This window comes from Cottoperca gobio, chromosome 22 (assembly GCF_900634415.1).
Source record: "Cottoperca gobio chromosome 22, fCotGob3.1, whole genome shotgun sequence".
NCBI lineage: Eukaryota > Metazoa > Chordata > Actinopteri > Perciformes > Bovichtidae > Cottoperca > Cottoperca gobio.
In genome coordinates, this window is record NC_041376.1 from 3,409,712 (window position 1) to 3,430,172 (window position 20,461).

Genomic DNA, 20,461 nt, shown 5'->3' on the forward strand with positions numbered 1-20,461 from the left:
ATGTTAACTTAATGGAGAAACACAAATCATCCATAGCATCACGCCAAGAGCAGAAACCCAAGAGCCCTGGACCAGAACCAGGACAAGTTACTCTTACATTTATTCTTCTGTGGAAGAAAGATGTTACTTTTAACTTCAACATCGTGGAAACAAAGAAAGTCCAATCTTAACTACATGACCTTTGTGTTTAATTAGAAATACAACGTATTGAGAAATGTACATTTACATAAGTACTCTCCTTAAGTACAAAGAGTAGTACTGAGTATTTGTTCTTTTTGAATTTCCTGTCTGGCCTTTTTTATATTTGGACCATTAATTGGGAAATCTTGTACTTTTACTTCACAGTTATTTGGCAGTTTCTTTACATATTAATATTTAGCATAGCTTACAAAATATATGATATAAAATATGATGCACTGTTGTAGCTTAAACTACCCAATACGAAAGTCACAACTAGCTCCACTTCAAGCAGCAAACAGAAAAGTGTTGCTTGCACATCGATGCATCAGTAATAATATTAAAATAATATAATAGTCCTTTATAATAGTATCACACTTTTTTAGGGAGCTAAATCCCCCTCCAGAGGTGAGTATACACGTTATATATACACACAGCTACACCTTTGTGCAGGACACACTACTGTCTCCATCTTTATAGACTTACGCTGTTGTTCAAACCCACAGAACTTTCTTTTAAAATCTTTTAAAATTAAAAGTTCTCCGAACATGTCAGACTGAATTTTGGGAAAATATGTCTATAATTAGCTTTAATTTTGTGCTGTCATTTCATCATGCAGGGCTTCACTTTATTCAATAAAAACACGGCAGGTCTATTTGAAGTCGGCTCTTTATAATCAGTCATTTCCATCCAGATGATGAAAGTTTCTCATTCATTTCTCCCCCTCGTCCTCCGAAGACTCTCATTAGTTGGGTTCATGTTGAGATGTCGTTCTATTTAAATGAGAAAAATTACATTCTGCTTTTTCTTTTCTTTCCATATTTTATACTGAATTCAAACTAGAGCAGATCTCTTTTCTGAACTGCAACATTTACGTTTTTTGTTTTATTGCATTAGATTGTGAATATTAAAGAGCTACCAAATGGCCAGTTTAGCTTGAGCACAACCCTTTCATACCCACATTCTGTACACACACTGTATGCAATCCAGGGCTCAAACTATTAGTTTCATTTTCGATTAATAATCTTTCATAATTTACTTGTTTTGTTTGTTTTTTCTGACTAATAGTTTAAAACTTGAAGATATTCAATTAACTAAACATTTGTACCCTCAAATTTAATGTTTAGAGGGGAGGGTACCTGATGGGAGTAGAGTCCCCACAATGTCAGTGTGTAGACATGTTTCCAACAAGTACCGGGTTTTTGTCACTTGTGAGGACAATGCATTGCTTTATGTTCATTCAGTGGAGGCTGGCAAAACCAAGTCTGTCCCCGAATGTAAGTGTTTTAACCTTGTGAGGACCTTCTAAAAAAAGAGTCCCGACAAGGATAATCTAAGAGAAGAGTCCCCACATGGACCATCTAACAGAAGAGTCCCCACATGGACCATCTAACAGAAGAGTCCCCACAAGGACCATCTAAGAGAAGAGTCCCCACATGGATCATCTAAGAGAAGAGTCCCCACATAGATCTAAGAGAAGAGTCCCCACAAGGTTCATCTAAAAGAAGAGTCCCCACATGGACCATCTAACAGAAGAGTCCCCACAAGGACCATCTAAGAGAAGAGTCCCCACAAGGATCATCTAAGAGAAGAGTCCCCACATGGATAATCTAAGAGAAGAGTCCCCACATGGATCATCTAAGAGAAGAGTCCCCACATGGATCATCTAACAGAAGAGTCCCCACAAGGACCATCTAAGAGAAGAGTCCCCACATAGATCATCTAAGAGAAGAGTCCCCACAAGGATCATCTAAGAGAAGAGTCCCCACATAGATCATCTAAGAGAAGAGTCCCCACATAGATCATCTAAGAGAAGAGTCCCCACATGGATCATCTAAGAGAAGAGTCCCCACAAGGTGATGAATATAAACACTCAGATTGATACACATAACACAGTATGACAACGACATGACAGAACGCCATTAAAAGTTACATTTGGAGTGTATTTATTAATATAATAATAATGATAATAATAATAACCAGAATGCAGTGTAACCTTCAGTCAGTCCAACTGATCTGAGAATCTATTGCAGAGAATAATCACAGTTATAAAAATATCTTTCTTCACACGTCAACAGAGACATGTTGGTGGCTTTTTTAAAACTTTTATTTTATTGCCCCCCTCCCAAGAAAATCCAAATATAAACACAGATATTAGACCCCCCCCAAAGTAATAAATAAGGACGTGTTTTTCCACTGCAGAGTTGACAACAGAAGCTTTGACCTGCCGAGACGACTTTTATCACATCAAAGGAACAATTGAATGTGTTGTAACAAAGTTTTATTCACCTATGCGAGCCTGAGTGACTCAACTCAAAACAACTTTAAAATATCAACATGGGACCAATTCCAAAAGCCTTACTGTAAACTGAGATGCAAAATGTGTGTTTTATGTCATAAAAGCCACAACTTTGAATTTAAGATGCATACAAAGTTTTCCAAAACTTTTTTGCAGCAAGAGTTGTTAGCAACAGGGGCTTCTGGGAAATGTGGTTTGTAAATGTGGAGAGACAATAAATCTGCCTGTGCTATAATATACTTTACTTTTCTGACATTATATTTAAGTGTCTAAATTCTCAATGGGAAATTTATTTTAATTTGAAGTTTAGTCTCTGTTCCACTAGCTCCTGTCGTAAAAAAGTTAATCAAATTCCTGATGTTTACTGTCCATAGTCTAACATAAATTACTACTTTATACCATTTTATTAAAAGTAGAAACCTTTGATTGTGTTTTTAACAAAGTTAAACAATTAATATTTCGTTGTCTGCCATCTTTGTTTGTACCCAAAACTATAGAGGCCCATTTGTGGCAGGATAAGATTCAAAAAAATTGATAGAGTATTAGGAATTAGAAAAAATAAAAATACTACAAATATAAATAAGTAAATGAGCACAATGGAGTTTATCAGAGGGGGACAATCACCTCCAGGGATCTCACATGAACAGAGTTAATGTGATAATGATGCAGTGGAGAATAAACTGATACCAAGAGGAGCTTTAATAAAAATCTTATTATCAGCTGCAGTGGAAAAACACGAGAGAAAGTGTCGCCACAGGGATAAAAAGAAAGAAGAAACAAATCAACAATACATTAAAAATAAATGATATTTATCCTGAGAGTGTGAGTTATCGAAGTAATCCTCGGCTGAACTCATCAAAGTTTAATGAGAGTTTAACAGTGGCTGAGATGGAAATCAGGTTTTTAAGTAATGATTTATTATCATTCTGTAGAAAAAAGAAACCCAATAAAAAATCACGTTCTCAAGAAAGACATGTTTAAAGACACAGTGACTCATATATAACCACGCTTCATCTATTCCCCCTGCTCACCAAGTGAAGTCCACTTTCAGTCAATCAAATCCTCTGATATTCAATTAACTCGAATCCTGAAAACAATGCTCGACCCGCTGTGTCGCTCACAAATGTGTCGCATTAATGAACCTAAAGATGTTGAACCTGCTGTTTCACTGTGTCTATAAATGCATTTTCAAGAAGAAATTATTATTTCCTCACAGATGTTGTGAAACCAGGTGCACAGAAATGGCAGTTGTGTTGTTTCAGTGGTACAGAAGCCCATTTCTGCCACAAGACAAACTCATAGGATGTTAGGAATGATACTAAAGCTGTCAAAAAATACTTTTTAAGTCACAATTATGAGAAATGACACCAAAGTTACGAGATAATCGATAATAGTCATGACTTGTGTAGCAAAAAGGAGGACTTTTTTATAATGCGATAGTAAATCAACATTAAGACTTTCCTAGTCAGTAGAAATAATGAGAAAATAACCAATAATAAGTCAATTCTTTTCCATTTGTGACTATTTACAATGAGTATTTTTCATATAAATCATCCTAACTTTTTAACTACTTTTGTTTTTTTCTTGGCAGAAATGGGTTTCCATATGATACATATGATGTAGAGCTGATGAATTTCCATACAGGTGTGTTCAGGTGTGTTGTTCATGTGTCGACTAAAACATTTATGTCTTTTTGTGCTTTTTTTTAAATGAATTCTCAGCATGGATTCTTGTTTGTAATAGAAACGTTTTATCAGCAGGGCGTCAAATCTCAGACCATCAACTCCCTAAAATAAAAAACAAAACAAAAACATTACTCCTGGGTTTTCAGTCAAATAAAGATACATAACAAAATAAAGAAACCTGAACTAAAGATCCCACCCTCGTTAAAACAAACAAAACAAAAGGAAATGAAACGTGTAAAGATTCCCCCTGTCTTTATAATATCATAGGAACAATATACGATTTGATTTTACAATACATTTTTCTTCATCCTTTTTCCAGTTTTTGTAGTTTAATATAACTGATGATTTTAGGTAGAGTCAAAGTCTCCGCCTCCTTCTGAAAACTCTTATTTTGAAATACTAAAATAGTTCTGAGAGAAATCCCATTGGCTGAAGGGCGGAAAATCGTCCGAACAGGTAGTCTTTTATTTTGAAATATCCAGTCACAGATCCTCAGATTATGATTGCATGTTGTGAGAAATAAATCAAAGGAGCTTCGTGTCTGTATCAGAGTCTATTTCCTGTCCATGGCGTCTTCGTTGCTGCCTCTTCTTAACGCCATCCAAAATGGCTTCCTTTTTCCAAGAATCCTCTTGTCATCATAAACATTTTTCATCTCAATAAAAGAAGAAATAAATCTGTAAGAAACTAACTCTCTGCATAATCAGACCAGGAAATATGTATTGGTTATTTTTTCCCCGGCCATTAAGACGTAACAATGTCAGACGCTTTTTATTTTCAGTGATGACGGCGGTCCTCGGCCCAGCGATCTTTTCCTCTGTAAGTCTGAAGGCACTTGATGACGTGGCAGAGGGTGAACTCTCCTCCTCAGACAGACTTCAAAATAACATCTAAAAGTTTATTTTTTATTTTTTTTTATACTGTCGGTCCATCCGCTGCAAAAAGTTACCTTCCCTTCCCCCCCCCCCCCAAAAAAGAGAGATTGCCGTTTGTCCGTCCAGCTTGCGGTACAGTACTGTTGATCTGTGGAGGGGGAGTACAGGGGGGGGGAGGGGTTATGAGGTGGGATGGGGGTCAGGAAAGTTGACATTCAATCTGGTATTTCCTCTTTTTTCTGAAGCGCCTGTTTTTCTGTGCTTTGTGGCGCTGAGCTGAAACCAAAGGTCAACAAGGTTCACTGGAGAAAACTGATGAAGGTGAAACAACCAAAGAACTGATTTTAGGAAGATATTTTGAAAACATTATTCCTAAAAACGCTGATGGCAGCAGGCTACCTTTCACAAAACTTCCTACTGTCTCTATTTTAACACTCACTCGGGGGCAAAATCACAAGAAGATTGTGCGGCTGCTGAGGCCACGAAACCTGCACAAATAAGACAAAAATAAACTGTAATACGCAAACCACCCGCAAAGGGTGAAATGCACCCCTGCAAATAGTGTCGTGGTGCTCCTGTGTCCTATTTTCGCATATTTAAATGAGGTATTATGCATACATTTGGTACAACGTTGGCCTCTTTCTATGCAAATGAGCCTCATTGCAAAAACAGTCTAATTCACATAGATCAGCACTAATAGCCACACGCAGTTACAGTGAAATGATTAGCGTCTTCAGAGAGTTGGTGGTAACTGCAGCGCACTGACAGACTGGCATATTAAATCCCAAATAGGGTTACTGTCTGTCACGTTTAAATTCCTTGCCTGAAGTCAGTCAGGATCTGTATTTTAAATTACATTTTTGTTCTTCTGCCTACTGTGTTTGGAGCAAAGGCAACATTGTTCTCAGCTGCAAAACTTTATAGGCGTGTTTGAGAATTATCTTTTGTAAATCTGACTTCGAGACGGGGCAGATAGCAGGTGCAATTCATGGTGCTATCAGCGGCCATATTCCAATCTTTGTGATGTTTTAAGTAACCAGACTACTGTGAGTTTTCTGCAGTAATCTGAAATCACCATGTTAAACAGAAACCTGGGTTCTGTTCTGGATTATGGTCAGAAAGATGATTTCTCAGCCATGTGTACATGTAATCTGAAGTCTGCTCTTAGTGGTGGTTGAGCTCATCGACAGCTATTTCTCCATTTGACCAATCAGAACTTTGTATTAAGACTGGGAAAAAGTTTTCCAGCATGGATGAGACGTTTGCTGTGAATCCACGTCAACATGACAAACAGCTTCTCTGTATTAAATGACCAAACCATAACCTTCGTAAGCAAGTATTTGACAAACAAATACAAACTAAACAATATTAACAAATTAACTAAAGTCAAAGTTTTATTCAGCGACTAGTTTCCTCCACCAGCCAATAATATCAAACCTGTAATATATAATATATCTCACATTCAGTAACCTTCTGTCTCTGTCAGTAATGTTTTCTGATGATTTACAGACTAAATTCATCTACAATCCACTGAGAATTAGACAAAAAGCAGCAAAAAAACAGCTGAGAAACTACAAAAACATGCGCGCCGACATTTATAAAAAGGTAAACTAACGTAACTCCATGCTGATGAAACGTTAATGTTACTTTCAGTCGACCATCTTTCATTTTCTATCAGAAGCTTTGAGCGAGAGGTGCTAGATGTTGTTAGCTTAGCATAAAACTAGGACTTTGCTAATTAAAATTATGAAAAATTACGAGATAGTAAATAATAATTACGACTTTTCAAATCAACATTATGAAAGGAATTAAAAATATGACTCACTATCTGATGACCTTATTCTCTGTCTGTCTGAGAGCGTGATGTGCAGATGGATATGTTACGTGGCTGGAGTCAGGATGTTGTTAGCTTAGCATAGAGACTGGAAGTGGTTGGAAACAGCTAGCCTGACGCTTTCTCCAAGTGATCTCTTGACCTTTCCTGTCAGCCATCACTGGAGCTCTGACCACATCTTTGGTAGTTGGGGAGGGGGGGGGGGGCTCTAATGGTGGGGATGATGGGAATGGATGGGGGGGGGGGACAAGAGCCCAAGGTTGTGGCGTCCCGTAGAGAGGAAGGGGGGGGGGGGGGGGGTCACCTCTGCCGGCCAATCAGAGCCAGACTCAGAGTGACGCACAGCTGCCATATATGGGGTGATGAGGGCGGGGCGAGCGACCTTAGATCTGTGTGGGAAACGAGAGAGAGAGAGTTTTAAATCAATAATTCACATTTCCTTTTGAGGATTTTCTGGAAATTCGGTTAAAATGTACTCTAAACTAAAGCTGTGGTTCCCAACCGGAGGATTGGGGTTCTACAAGGAGGAGGATATCAAGCCACATCTTTGTTCTCTTTTAAAACTCTTTTTTAAATGTGCTTTTAATGGCTATGTATGTCTAATAGTCAATCAGTTTCATTGTTTTAATATCTTATTATATACGTTATTTTAGTTTGATAACTGTTCTTTTTATACTACTTTTATTGGATTCTGTTTTTATTTTGCAGTTATGTTTTGAAAGGTGCTATACAAATAAAATGTATTATTGTTGTTATTAATAGGGGTCATGTGATGATTACAGCGTGTTGAGATCGTATATAAACAATCCCTGAAGGTTTGAGATTAAAAGCCGATACGTCATCATCACTGTGGCATTTTATTTAGTACTGTATGATGTTAAAGTCAGGAAAATGTGCAATATGTGAATACTCAATTGGACCAAAGTCCAAACCTTTATAACATTATAAATTAATGTTACAAATAAATTAAGAAAATCAAGAGAGAAGTCAAGTAGCCCTTAAAATCTGAATTTAAAGTGTTTTAATAGGTTTAGTTTTAGGTACATTTAGGATTAATTAAGGAATTGTTTTTCATCGTGTAAACGTAATACTTCAAATTAAACTTCTCTTACAAAGACGAGGAGGGAAATGGTACTCACTGTTGGGGGGAGGGTCTTTACATTCGCCTTCCTCGATGGTGACATCATCGATGGCGATATCTCCCTCGATACCGCCGCCTCGGACTCCCTCCATCACCATCTACAGGAGAGGAAGACCTTCGTTACTACACAGGAAAAGTTCTGCACTCAAAGTGTTACTTGTAAGTATAATCAGGAAAATGTAGTTAAAGTATAAAAATGTCCCGTGTGACAGTTATAGTAATTTATATTATATCATTTGATTATTAATACTGATGATTATTCTCTTTATGGATTCATCTGCTGATTATTTTCTCCATTAATCGATTGATTGGTTCATTACTGACGGTGGATATTTCCATCCAGGTGTCCTCGAAGGCTGAAATAAAGTGGGCGTGGTTTGTACCTGGAAGGCTGCGGTTGGGTGGATGTTGACCTTGGCTTGCCGCCAGCGATCCCCTTGGTTACCGATCAGGCTCCAGACTGATGTGTCCGTCACCGTCTGACCTTTCTGACGCAGGAAGACGTTCAGAGCTCCTGCAGACACAAACCAACAGGGTCTATCAATTGAAATATATATATGATTTAAAGAGGGATCAGTCAGGTAGTCATGAAAGATCTGCTGCTTCTTGTTTTAGGTGTTTTATGTATTAGTTTGTACCTGAGACAGACCCTGCTGCAGACTTACCGATGTGTTTCCCGTACATGTGGTAGTAGAAGGCGAAGCAGTAGGTGGGGTTGTTGGTGACGGAGGAGGAGATCTTGGAGTTCATGTTGAAGGTGGGGGACAGCAGCCGGGCCTTGTCTTCCTCCAGCCTCGGCCTCGATGTCTCGATGTACATGTAGAAACCTGTGAGACAACACAGGCCCAGGCCAAAGGTCACTAATTATCAATTAAATACATTAGTTCATAATTTAATTTAATTATATTCATTTAAATGTTAAGATATATTTAAGATGCAGTCGCTTGGCGTTTAATGGGCCATTAAAGTGACAATCCCACACCGCTGCACAATCCTGCACCTATCGCTGCACACTTGATCTGGTGTGAATGAAGCCTTAGCAACCTTAGCAACAGCTTCCACAATTAGCCAGCTTGCTCCAACTTCAAAATCAATTGCTCGTAGGATTAGAAATCAAAGAGAAAATGTAAAACAACTGGTGCAGTGCCCATTGCAGCTTTCTCGAGAACCACTGATCCAAACAACGTGACAATCGACCCTGCGCTACCTCTGATCCTTAGCATTACACCAGCCAAATGTTAAGATGATCGGATGAATGGTTGACGAGAAACCCAAAGGACAGACACACAAACAGAGACTCCTTTAGTAAGATGAACAAAACATGCTCAAATTCAACTGGAATTTTCCTCTCAATTTCCTTTGAGTGGGAGGGAGTTGAACCTGTAAACCTGCCTTTCTCTGCTCCCATTGCCCTGCACAGATTAACCCACGAGGCATGCAACAGTAAAAACTAATGCAACAGTCCTGAAGAGAGCAGCGGCAACAGCAGCGCAAACAAATCCACCTCCGGCTCATCCAGCACAAAAACAATCCTCACAAATTAAATTGTACATGAGTGTAGAAAACACTCTGGCACGCATGTTTCCTGTTTGACAGCGGATTTAAAGCGGTTTAACCCGAGGCTCACTTTAATGAGATTCTGCTGCAGAGTGAAGCGAGCCGCAGAAGAAGAAGAAGAAGAAGAAGAAGAAGAAGAAGAAGAAGAAGAAGAAGAAGAAGAAGAAGAAGAAGAAGAATGGGCTGATTTTCCAGCAGGAAATGAAGAGGAGGAGACAAACAACAAACCGCCACCGTCACACATCAGCTGTATGTATGTAGAGTTATTCTAACCTTTGTTTGCTTGGGGATTAAACTCTAAGCACGCATATTTTATATTTCTCCCTGTTGTACAGCTAATCCTGATCATACTGCAAACTGCTGCACTATTTTAACACTTAAAATACACTAAAATGTTAAGATATAAAGACGGTTTAATCTCAGTTACAAACATGAACAAATCCTTTTAACAACTAAAACATTTATTAACGGCTTAAAACTGTTCATAAACTCATGAAAGCACGTTGAGCTTCAAGGTTCATTGTTGATCTTGAAGTCGATTCTTAACTCAAGTTTCACTTATTAGATTTCTTCAGGACTTTCAGCCACATCTCATGGCCTTCATTAGCTGGTGGAGTTAGCTCAAATAAGTATTCATGAATTAATGACTATAATTGTAATAAGGAATTCAATGAATAAATATAATTAATTTAACAGCATTTGATATAATTTATACATTTAATAAAGAAATACATATTTCTTATTTACATATTTTTGCTGTCAAAATGTGTGAAATCCTGTCAGTACAAATGAACAGCCTTGTTTATTTAGAGGTTTGCATTCTCTTCATATCACAAACGGGGAAAGAAAGTGTTGAGTGATGAGTTTATTTTTGCTTTCACTTCATCTTTCAAAGTCAAAACAGCAGCTGACAGTTTAAAGGAAATGTTGGATGACATAATGTTTCCTTATGTTCAGGCAGAACCAACAGTGAACGTATCCACTAACAAGTATCGTGTGTATCAAAGCCTGATGTATCTTCTTCCTCTGTGCCATAGAGCTCCATTGTTGTCCAAAAAAGATTTAAAAAACATCAATGAGCCAGATTGACGACGTTTCTATGCAAAGAATATTCAAATTTTTGCTCTCATTCTGAGAAAGACAATGTTCCTACTAAGCCGTTTACATGGCTATGAAAAATGAATATTCCACTAATATTCCCGTTTAAAAGCATCTGTGCGTACTCGAACGTAAAGCGTTTCCATGGCGTATGTCCTACGGCTTTAAGTAACTTAAATGTCCCTCCCTTTCCTTTCTGCATGTTTTGCAAAACTGTGTTCTTCAAGTTTTGCTTTTTAGGGCTATGCACGAGAACAGGCTGCTGGTTAGTTGGTTTGTGCATTTAGTCTCGTTCCTCTTGTCTTTTGACAGCTCGTCTTTGCATCCAGTGTGTAGCATTCAGCCTTCTTCTTCTTCTTCTTCTTCTTCTTCTTCTTCTTCTAATTTCCTATTACTTGTCTTGTGGAAGTTCTGCCAAATGGAATATGCTGTTTGTATGACCCGTATCAAATTCTGAATATGGAAATGTTGTGTACATGTAAACATAGTCACTGTTGCATTAGGGTGACATGTTCCTTTATTACCATGGACACACACATTGTGGTTTATTTTGACTTAATCCCACCATCCTGCTGCCCCAAATACTCTAGAACACCAAATATGGATTGTAACAATCTGCTTGTTCTTTGGTGTCCTGTTTTATGTTGAAGTGGTACTTCCTGTCTGTGTCTTTACCCTCTCCTTCTGATTGTTAATGTGTTCCTCCTGTGTCCATTTACTCTGCCCTTGTGTTTCAGCCTTTCTCCCCAGCTGTGTCTTGTTCCCTCATTTAGTGTCTGTGTATATATCCCTGTCTGTCTCAGTGTTCTTTGTCGGATTGTCCTGCTCGTGTCCTGCTCGTGTCCTGCTCGTGTCCTGCTCGTGTCCTGCTCGTGTCCTGCTCGTGTCCTGCTCGTTTGTATTTTTGTACTTTGTTAGCTTCGGCTTTTGTTTTCAATAAAGCTCGTTATTGGTTAACATCATCGTCCAGTGAACTGCATTTGGGTCCTCACCTTCACCACACCGTGACATGGATTCAATCCTCTGCTGAAAATAGTCCCCAATAAATGCACTATTGTCTCCTGTTTGTTGAATACAAACTACACTCACTCGCTTTTTAAGGAAATTACTGAGTAAAAAAGAAAAAGAAAAGAAAAAGTATATATATTTGTGTTTTTAAATATTTACGTATTCAGTAGGAACCAATGGGGTTTCCCTGTTTCAGTCTGACCGGCTGTCTCACTACCTCAGGGCGGGGTCTGATGGGCAGGTGTTGACAGCCAATCACATTTGATTATTTAGCCTCTTCCTGCCTAGCGGAGCTGCAGCAGGCGGCCTCTGAGACGACAGGTTGTGACTCGCACTGGATTTTGCTGTGTGGCTGTTTTACACACTGATTTGTGTGGGTCTCTTAAAGGTTTGAGGAAAATGGTTCTAAGGACCTTCTAGCAACGCATAAGGGAATACTTAAGTAGCTACGGGCAAACACTTAGAGATCAAAGGGTTTCCCCTCACAACATCCTAAGAAAATCCTTAATGGTGATTTTATGCAAATACATTCTTTTCTAAAGCATCCTGAGCTGAACATTTAGGGGCAACCAGAGTGGCTTCAAGCAACCAGACAATAGATTCCCAGACTATAAACTGTAAGTACGCCATGACTTTATCTCTTACATCCTAAACTGTCCAGAATCGTTTGTGCTGTTAAAACTGCATAGATAATATAGATAATATAGGTAATGTACAAAGCACAAAATCACTTGCTGCCTGACTGTATTTAGAGGTTGTCTGAAATTAGAGCGAGCCGGTATGTTTTTAGGTGAATAGGCATGTTTTAAAAAACTAATTATATAAATAGATGTTTACCTAAAAAACATCTATTATGGCTTTTAAGTGTGTACTTCACTTTGCAAATAAAATATAGTTTAAAAAGCCTAAAGCTAGTAGAGAAAGGTTTGCCTATTAGAATATGCTATGTAAAAAGGGTAAGTATATTAAGTTTAAGCTTTAGCCTTTTTGTCTGCTCTTAATTTAATGCCTTATTGTTATTTCTTTATCTTTATTTCTAAATCCCATGTACTACTACTACTACTAATAATCTGCGGATGTAGGAACCATCTTTGTGTTTCTTTTCCTATGACAAATTTCTTCCTTTATCATTGTGGACCATCTATTTAAAAGAATGGCGGCTCCAGAAAGAAGCCCTCATTCTTTGTTTCCGTTACCAAAAGCCTAAAGTTTAGTTTGAACGTTTTCTATAGCGGAAATAATTCAAACAGTTCTGTCCCGAGTGTTTAAAAGTAAGAAGTAAATTAACAAACAAAAACTCTCAACACTGTCACTCTTGCAAACTATTTTTTTGCTCTGGGACAGATGCTAAAGTTATCTTTATCTAACTGAAGACATATCGGACAGTTTGACAGGTCGGCTTATTACGCCTACTTACAGATTCAGTGTCAGTGTTGACACTACAAAGATAATTCAGTCAGACATTTTCCTCGCTGTAATGAGGCTGTGAAAGTTAGTCTGACAGTCAGTTTGTATATGTGACATGCTGCTTCTTCCTGATAACGTCCCTCTGTCTATATCGCAGGGAGAAATGCCAAACTCCATTGGAAAATGTGTCAATTTAGCAGAGAGTGTTTCAGTGATGAAATGTCCCTCTGATAGAGAGTTTATCTATCTTGTCTTTAGTTTTGTTTCTGATAGCCACTGTATTTATGTTTTAAGCGATTATTTCACAATTATAAATGTAAATAAATCACTGCAGACATTAGTACATTTAAATGATCAAGGATAACAGCTTATTTCCTTGTTAGCATTGGTATCTTCTGTCTCTAACGCTTTATTATTTTTCTTAAGTTGCATATTAGCTCTACCGCTGCAGAAAACCACATTTAAATCAGTTACTACATAAATTAATATATTCCCAAACCTTCGTCGTTGGCCAGATAGGAAGCTAATGTCACCTAGCAAGCGTAACTTGTTAGTTCCCTTGAGCTAACATTAGCTTACTAATTAAAAGATAGTAGTGCAGTGACATTAATGTATTAAAAACACTGGTGTAGGGTGTGAATTAAAGCACTTTTAAACTCCAGAATACAGAAAGAATGTCACATAAGGTTGGAAAATGTATGTTTTTCTGAACTGGGAATGTTCACATGTTATCTGAAGATGGTTACTGCCATTGCTTTGTTGCTGTCCCATATAAACAGCCTGAAATAACTATTTTAATCTTAGTTTTGTAGTATTAACAAGTGAAACCAGATATAAAGTTGACTGTGTTGGATTTAGTTAAATATACAACGTGAAAGCAACAAAAGATTAGTTAGTTAATTAAATGTTAACATACGTTCCCCCAATTTTGAATAATGATGAATAGGTTATCATTCCTTCTCAGTTATTACGTTTAAGGACTTCTTATTACTGAAATAATTCCTCAAAGAAGAAAAATACAAAAACATCGTTCACCAAGCAGGATGTAACGTATCGCTCTCCCAGTAAAGTGAGTTTCTGCCTCTTTTTAATGATTAATCTTCTTGTCAGTTTTGAACAAATGTGTCCTGCAGATGTGTTTCTTCTCTGAACCTTTTACAATAGAAACATATTTAATCCACAGCAGAAACAAATCTCTGCAGTGTGTCCGTCAAACTGCTCTCATTCAGTCAGCTGAGGACTCCTCCGGGTGCTTCACTGCTGCTTTTTATTCTCAGCTTCTTATTGTGTTCAGAGTGGGTGTCGCCCGTCCTGAACGGCACGAATCAGAAACAGTTTGATGTCTAATGAGTCCGGCACGATGATTAACATTTAGTGTCAGATGTTATCCTCAGCCCTCCACCTAATGTCAGAGCTGCTGGCGACTGAACGAGACGAGGACCATCGCGCACCCTCGAGGACACTTTATGTTATGTTTTAGTTCAAAGATATGTCATAGTGTGTGTGTGACAATTGTTAATTCTTTAATACCAAAACTTAAAAATGTATATATATATATATATATATATATATATATATATATATATATATACATTGTTTTCAAATAAAGTAAGAGAGTTGTTGTAAATTACTTTGTCCATCTCTGTAGTGAGTGTGTGTGTGTGTTCATGCCGTTATGAGCAGTGAGCATGATTTGGTGGATTGGGGCAGCAAACAAAATCATTGTTTAGTGCAATGATCCTCGGGATTTTGATGGCTTATGTGAATCCTTGCACATGTAAACATCATATACTTCGCTTTATAACTTTTATACATTTATAACTGATAAACAAAAGTATACCAGCAGAAAAATATTTTGACCTTAAAAGCAGGGTTGAGGTTCAATGTGTGTGTGTGTGTGTGTGTGTGTGTGTGTGTGTGTGTGTGTGTGTACCCTGTTTAGAGCCGGCGTGGTCAGAGCTCGGTCCGGTGTTCGGGGTGTATTTGGTGTTTCTTGTGGCGGCGCTGTGACGCGTCCAGTCGAACACGTCTGTTTTGTCCTGAGAGAACAAACACACCGCCTCGTCTTCGAAGCCACACTGGAACTCCCCTGAACACACACACACACAAACAAACGCACACAAATATTAAAAAAATATATATACAACAGAATTATAATAAAAAATTTAAAAAGGAATACATAAATTACAGCTGATAACACTTTACATTTGTACTGTATGAGCTGTCTGTTGAATTGTGGATCAAGATACTTACTGAGATGTGGATTAACAGGAGCTGTGAAGGGACACAAGACAAGAACTCTGTTAGATCATCAAGAACAGTTCTCCACAGAAAAAATAAACACATAATGTTGAGCCTGGACCGTGGACTGGATGCAACAGAGGACTAAAGACAGGTCCTCTGATTGTACTGGCACACTGTAACATTAAGTATTCCAACAGTATGTAAAGTTATTCCGTTTTTTACATTGTTGTCCATAAGGAGATCATGTCTGGAGGTAATTAGTCCACATAGTCATAAAATAAACAAAGACTACCATAAACAAGTTTACAATAAATAAATGTATTCTTTATTTCTATCGGTGATGAATCTAAATCTAAAAATATAATCTTTATTGTCCTACTTTATTTTTGCGTTTATTAACAATTTATTTCATAATAAATATTGTTATTGAATATTATTTATTGTTGTATCGGCCTTAACAAACATAATTATAGGTTATTAGCATCAACCTTGAAATCTCACATCGATGTATCTCCATATAAATGTCAAGAAAATTAAATGATGGTTTGACAAAGTCAGCTGTATTTAAATCTGATTTTCAGAGCGAAAAGTAATTACACCACATGTCTCTCTCACACACACACACACACACACACACACACACACACACACACACACACACACACACACACACACACTCACACACACAGAGTGCAACTGTTGGAAACAGTTGCGTGAACAGCTGCTGCGTCATTTGGCAACGAGCTTGTGTTTCGTTATCAACCAGCACTAATAGATGAGCTCTGGGTGCTGTGTGTGTGTGTGTATGCTTGTATTTATATCATTGTGAGGACCACATTTTTAGACCTTCAAAGTGAGGACACTCTTATTTAATCATTCTTCGCTCCCTAATCCTGGACCAGGAACTCAACCTCGGCTGCCTTTCCCAAAAAGCATCTTAAAGCTTTTTATTATAATGCAATAATAAAAGAGCTCCTCTTGGATTTACGGAGCTTTATAGTGACTTTCAGCTCATTGTACATCTGACCGGACCCCAACTTTACCGTTCTGGTTCACTCTCACTGTTCTCATCGCGCTATTTTCAGAGAAAAAGCTGGAAAAGCCACTGAACAACTTCCTGCTCGGCAGCAAACAGAAGACAGACACAGTTAGAGACTAGCTGGTGAACAGGAGCTAGAATATTGGACATCAGGTGGACACAAACACAAAGACACCTAATGAATCATCATGTTGCTCTGCAACTGCTGAATGTGGAAAAAAGCAACTGTTTTCTAACAAGTTCAACATAAAAAATTTTAAAATGTTGTGTTCACTTTTTGTTTACACTGAAAATAAGTAGACAAAAAAAGTTTGTGCAACTTTAAGTCAAAAATGGTCATTAATTCTATCTTATGAATCGTTCACAAAAGGATTGTATCTCCTATAAATGGTGGTTGATAAACAGGTACCTCCCTACCTACTACAGAAGGATAAGAGCATCCAGAGTCTGCACTAGGAGCCAGAAAACTACACATTTTGAAGTATTTTATCACAAACACAGATTTTCTGCGTTGAGCGACAATTGATGTAAAATAAGTGATGATGTTTAAATTTGAAAATAAAACACACGTCATCATCCTCCTCTTCTCTTCTGGCTGAAATGTCACTTTACAGATGTTCTGTTTTCAGTTCACATATCTTCTCTAACACACCCGTTTACTAAAAGTCTGGAAGCTGCAGTAACATCAATAAAACCTTCTGCTTCCTGTTTACTACAAAATAAGATCCAAGTTACAATGAACCAGGATTGTCCTTTAACACAACACAATTTGATAATCTCTTGTGTTACGAAGTGACTTAAATCTGACGGATCAAGAGCACAACATTCGTGGTACAACATGACATTAACCTTGTGTTTGATTTACTGTTTTGGAGAAAAAAAGAGTTCACAGCTTCAGAATATGTTAATTTACTGACTAAATGACCTTTCACAGCTGTGTGTGAAGACAACAGCCTGGAGCAACACACACACACACACACACACACACACACACACACACACACACACACACACACACACACACACACTCATATATTTGAACTAAAACATAAAGTTGACTGACTGTCTGTGATTTTGTTTTTGCAGGCTAAAAAATAACGTCTACCTGGAAGGAAATCTAATGGAAACTAAACTAACTAAACTAAACTAATGGAGGATTTGGAAAATGTCCTTCAAATGTGTGTGTATGAAAGTAACTCTTTGTGTGTGTGTGTGTGTGTGTGTGTGTGTGTGTGTGTGTGTGTGTGTGTCCTGCAGGCTCCTCAAGAGCAGAGGAGGTTTGGTGTGGCATGTCGCAGCGTGTTAGCAGCGCTAGTTTTGAGTTAGTGCTACAGATCTGGGACAGTGTGAAGACAGGAAGCTAAACACACACGCACACACACACACACACACACACACACACACACACACACACACACACACACACACACCAACAGCTCCAGTTATCAGACAAAGACTGCAGCAGGACTCAGAACACAAAAATATCAGATTTATATAAATATATGAATTCACAGGTAAAACATTTTGAATGATATTGAGAGTAAAATGGTCGTCCCTTGTAATATTCTTTGGATCTGTGTGGGGTTGAAGTGACACAAAAAGCGTTGTTGGCATTCCGATATGCCGAGATTAGACAAAGTCACACCACTGCTAATTTGGTCATTATATCACAAGAACATAAATAAACAAAGAAAGTTGTCTCATGTCCCTTAAACTCCACAAATAAAATCAGCCACACAAAAGGTCCTGATGCAGCAATTTCTCTTTTTCAAAGACAATTTCCCCCCATGGGAGACAATAAAATAACCATAACCTTAAAGGGTTCCTTTCTAAAACAAAACTCGACTTTTACCCACCATTCACCTAAATAAATTTTTGGCCGTGATTCTTAGTTTCTGTATGAAAACCTTCTTCTGTTCATTAAATCGGACATCTGAAGGCAGCAGGACACACACAGTATGTTGATAAATGTGTTTACTTCACTAAAAGCTCAGAACACACAGCTGTACTGGTGTCTGACAGATGTCAGGTGGTAACCTGCAGAGGGTCATGTGACGTCTGAACTTCCTGCTTGAATCCTTGTTGTGTTTTGCTGAGAGGAGTTAATGTGACGATCAGGAGAAAGTGAGGGTGGCGAGGCGTTCACTGACAGTCTGTCAAAACTCAACATCACAGAGCAGACGAGCTCATGTTCAGATTGTCTCTTCTTCTCCTCCTGGTTTTTGTTGTCTGCTTGTGTGTCATCGCCTCCCGCTGACAGTTTGTCATCTTTCACTTCGGTTCTCTTGGTTTATATTTTTATTACTTTAAAAGTTTCTCTGCAGTCAGATTTTTTTTTATATTCCCGTCAGGATTTCTGAGTGACAGCTCAACATTTCTTTTGTTCTCTTGTTTTTCCAGCGTTTAGTTTGATTGTTTATTCATATAAATAAAGAAAAGCAGTTTGGCAGCAGACAGAAACCTGCAACACTACATAAAATAAACAAAGTGTTTCGGAAAACATCTCTAAAATCTCACATTTAGGTCTCAATCACTCCGGGATGAGCACAGGTATAAATTATTAGTTTAACATGCTATAAATATTTACTCCTGCATTGCCAACCAGAGCGTTATTTAAAACATTTATCTCAACAGAGACATATGTTTCTAATTTTTAATATTTTATCATATTTCATCAGAGTCCCTGTTTTCTGTTTTAAATCAAGGTTAAGCTACACTTCCTGCAAAACAGTTTTACATTGAAAGCCTGACAGCAGAGCAAAGAAAATGATTCTGTCCTTTCCTTTTAATGTGAAATATCTGTGCAGGAAGTGTTGAGTTGCACTGGCAGTAGCTTAAAGCTATCCTTTAAAATGTTTGACCATCGTAGCACTAAAGAGTGATGTTTTGTTGCAGGTGGCGCTAATGTGCATATAAACGCAGCGATGTGCCGACAAAGGCGTGAAGGAAGAAGACTGTTCACACATGGATGTAAACGTGAAGGTTTCAAACTTCAAAAATCAACTTTGCAAATGTTTTCGACCACAAATGTGAAAAACTTGTGTTAGCATGTTCCGTCTTAGCTTGCGGCTACCAATGTATTTATTGAGGACGTCTCGATGCTTTTTACTGAGTTACTTTCTAAAGACAATAAAACAGGACAAAATAACGGCAAAGTAGAAATTATATTAGTGTTAAAGAGAGATAATGTTGTTGTACCGCTGTATGTGATGATGCGATCAGTGGCGTCGCCCTCTCCGTAGCGGGTGATGGGGGTGAGGCGGACCAGGTAGGACTCAGGTTTGATGAGTTCAGTCAGGTTGTAGGTCAAAAGCTCCCCCTTCTGGATGGTTCCCTCCATAGGAATCTCCTGCTCCCACCAGCGAGACTGACCCATCTGAAACATACAGACACAAGAAACGTGTCTCTTATGAGGACGCTGCATTGAATCCAATTCATTTCCTAAAGACTGACCTTTAACCTTAGCTTAATTCTAAACCAAGTTTTTACCCTTAAATCTACGGGTTCACCTTCTCCGTCCCTCAGCAGAATAAAAACAATGAGGTTACATGGACTCATTTTATTTAGATCTAACGTATTAAAGGATAGGTTCACAAAAGTCTGTCTTAAAACAATAGTTAGATAAGATACTGGGTCATTTCGTGTCAAATCTAAGCTAATGTTGAGGGTGCCATTTGATTTATTCTGTTATTTTAGGCTCTGTCTACACTAACAGATATCTCCTCCGTTATAAAAGTAAAACTTCTATCCACACAACCTTCATTTACAAAATATCTCCGGCCACACTAAAACAAAAAAAACGACCCCAAACAATTGCCCGGCCAGTAGGTGGAGATAAAGGCTACGTCAACAATACGTCGAAAAGAGGATTTCGAGCAAGCTTATTTTCCTTTGGCGGAATTAAGAAATCAAACAAAATCGGTATTCTGCCATCACTGTTGTTGTTTCTGGAGCACGCTCATTACAAAAAGCAACAATGCGCTTATTGAGGAGATGACGTCGTCCATCACCCAAACACTCCGATTCACACGTCCACACAGGAAGCAGAGTTTTGAAAAATCGGCACCTGAGAAGGCGTATTAAACAATCTTTGTTTT

General features: G+C 38.1%; 1 protein-coding gene across 3 annotated transcripts in view; it reads right to left on the reverse strand.

The window, feature by feature from the left end:
• Nucleotides 1-2,922: 2,922 nt before the first annotated feature.
• The window catches only part of mdga2a (MAM domain containing glycosylphosphatidylinositol anchor 2a), a 77,253-nt gene continuing 59,714 nt past the window's right edge, over nucleotides 2,923-20,461 (reverse strand). For all 3 annotated transcript variants that reach the window (XM_029460567.1, XM_029460566.1, XM_029460564.1), the window contains 7 exons: nucleotides 19,563-19,740; nucleotides 15,335-15,355; nucleotides 15,015-15,170; nucleotides 8,677-8,838; nucleotides 8,395-8,525; nucleotides 8,010-8,109; nucleotides 2,923-7,259 (listed from right to left, as the gene is read on the reverse strand). In XM_029460567.1, coding sequence (XP_029316427.1) covers nucleotides 7,171-7,259; nucleotides 8,010-8,109; nucleotides 8,395-8,525; nucleotides 8,677-8,838; nucleotides 15,015-15,170; nucleotides 15,335-15,355; nucleotides 19,563-19,740 — 837 coding nt within the window. In that variant the 3' untranslated portion in view covers nucleotides 2,923-7,170. The remainder of the gene's footprint in view (nucleotides 7,260-8,009; nucleotides 8,110-8,394; nucleotides 8,526-8,676; nucleotides 8,839-15,014; nucleotides 15,171-15,334; nucleotides 15,356-19,562; nucleotides 19,741-20,461) is intronic.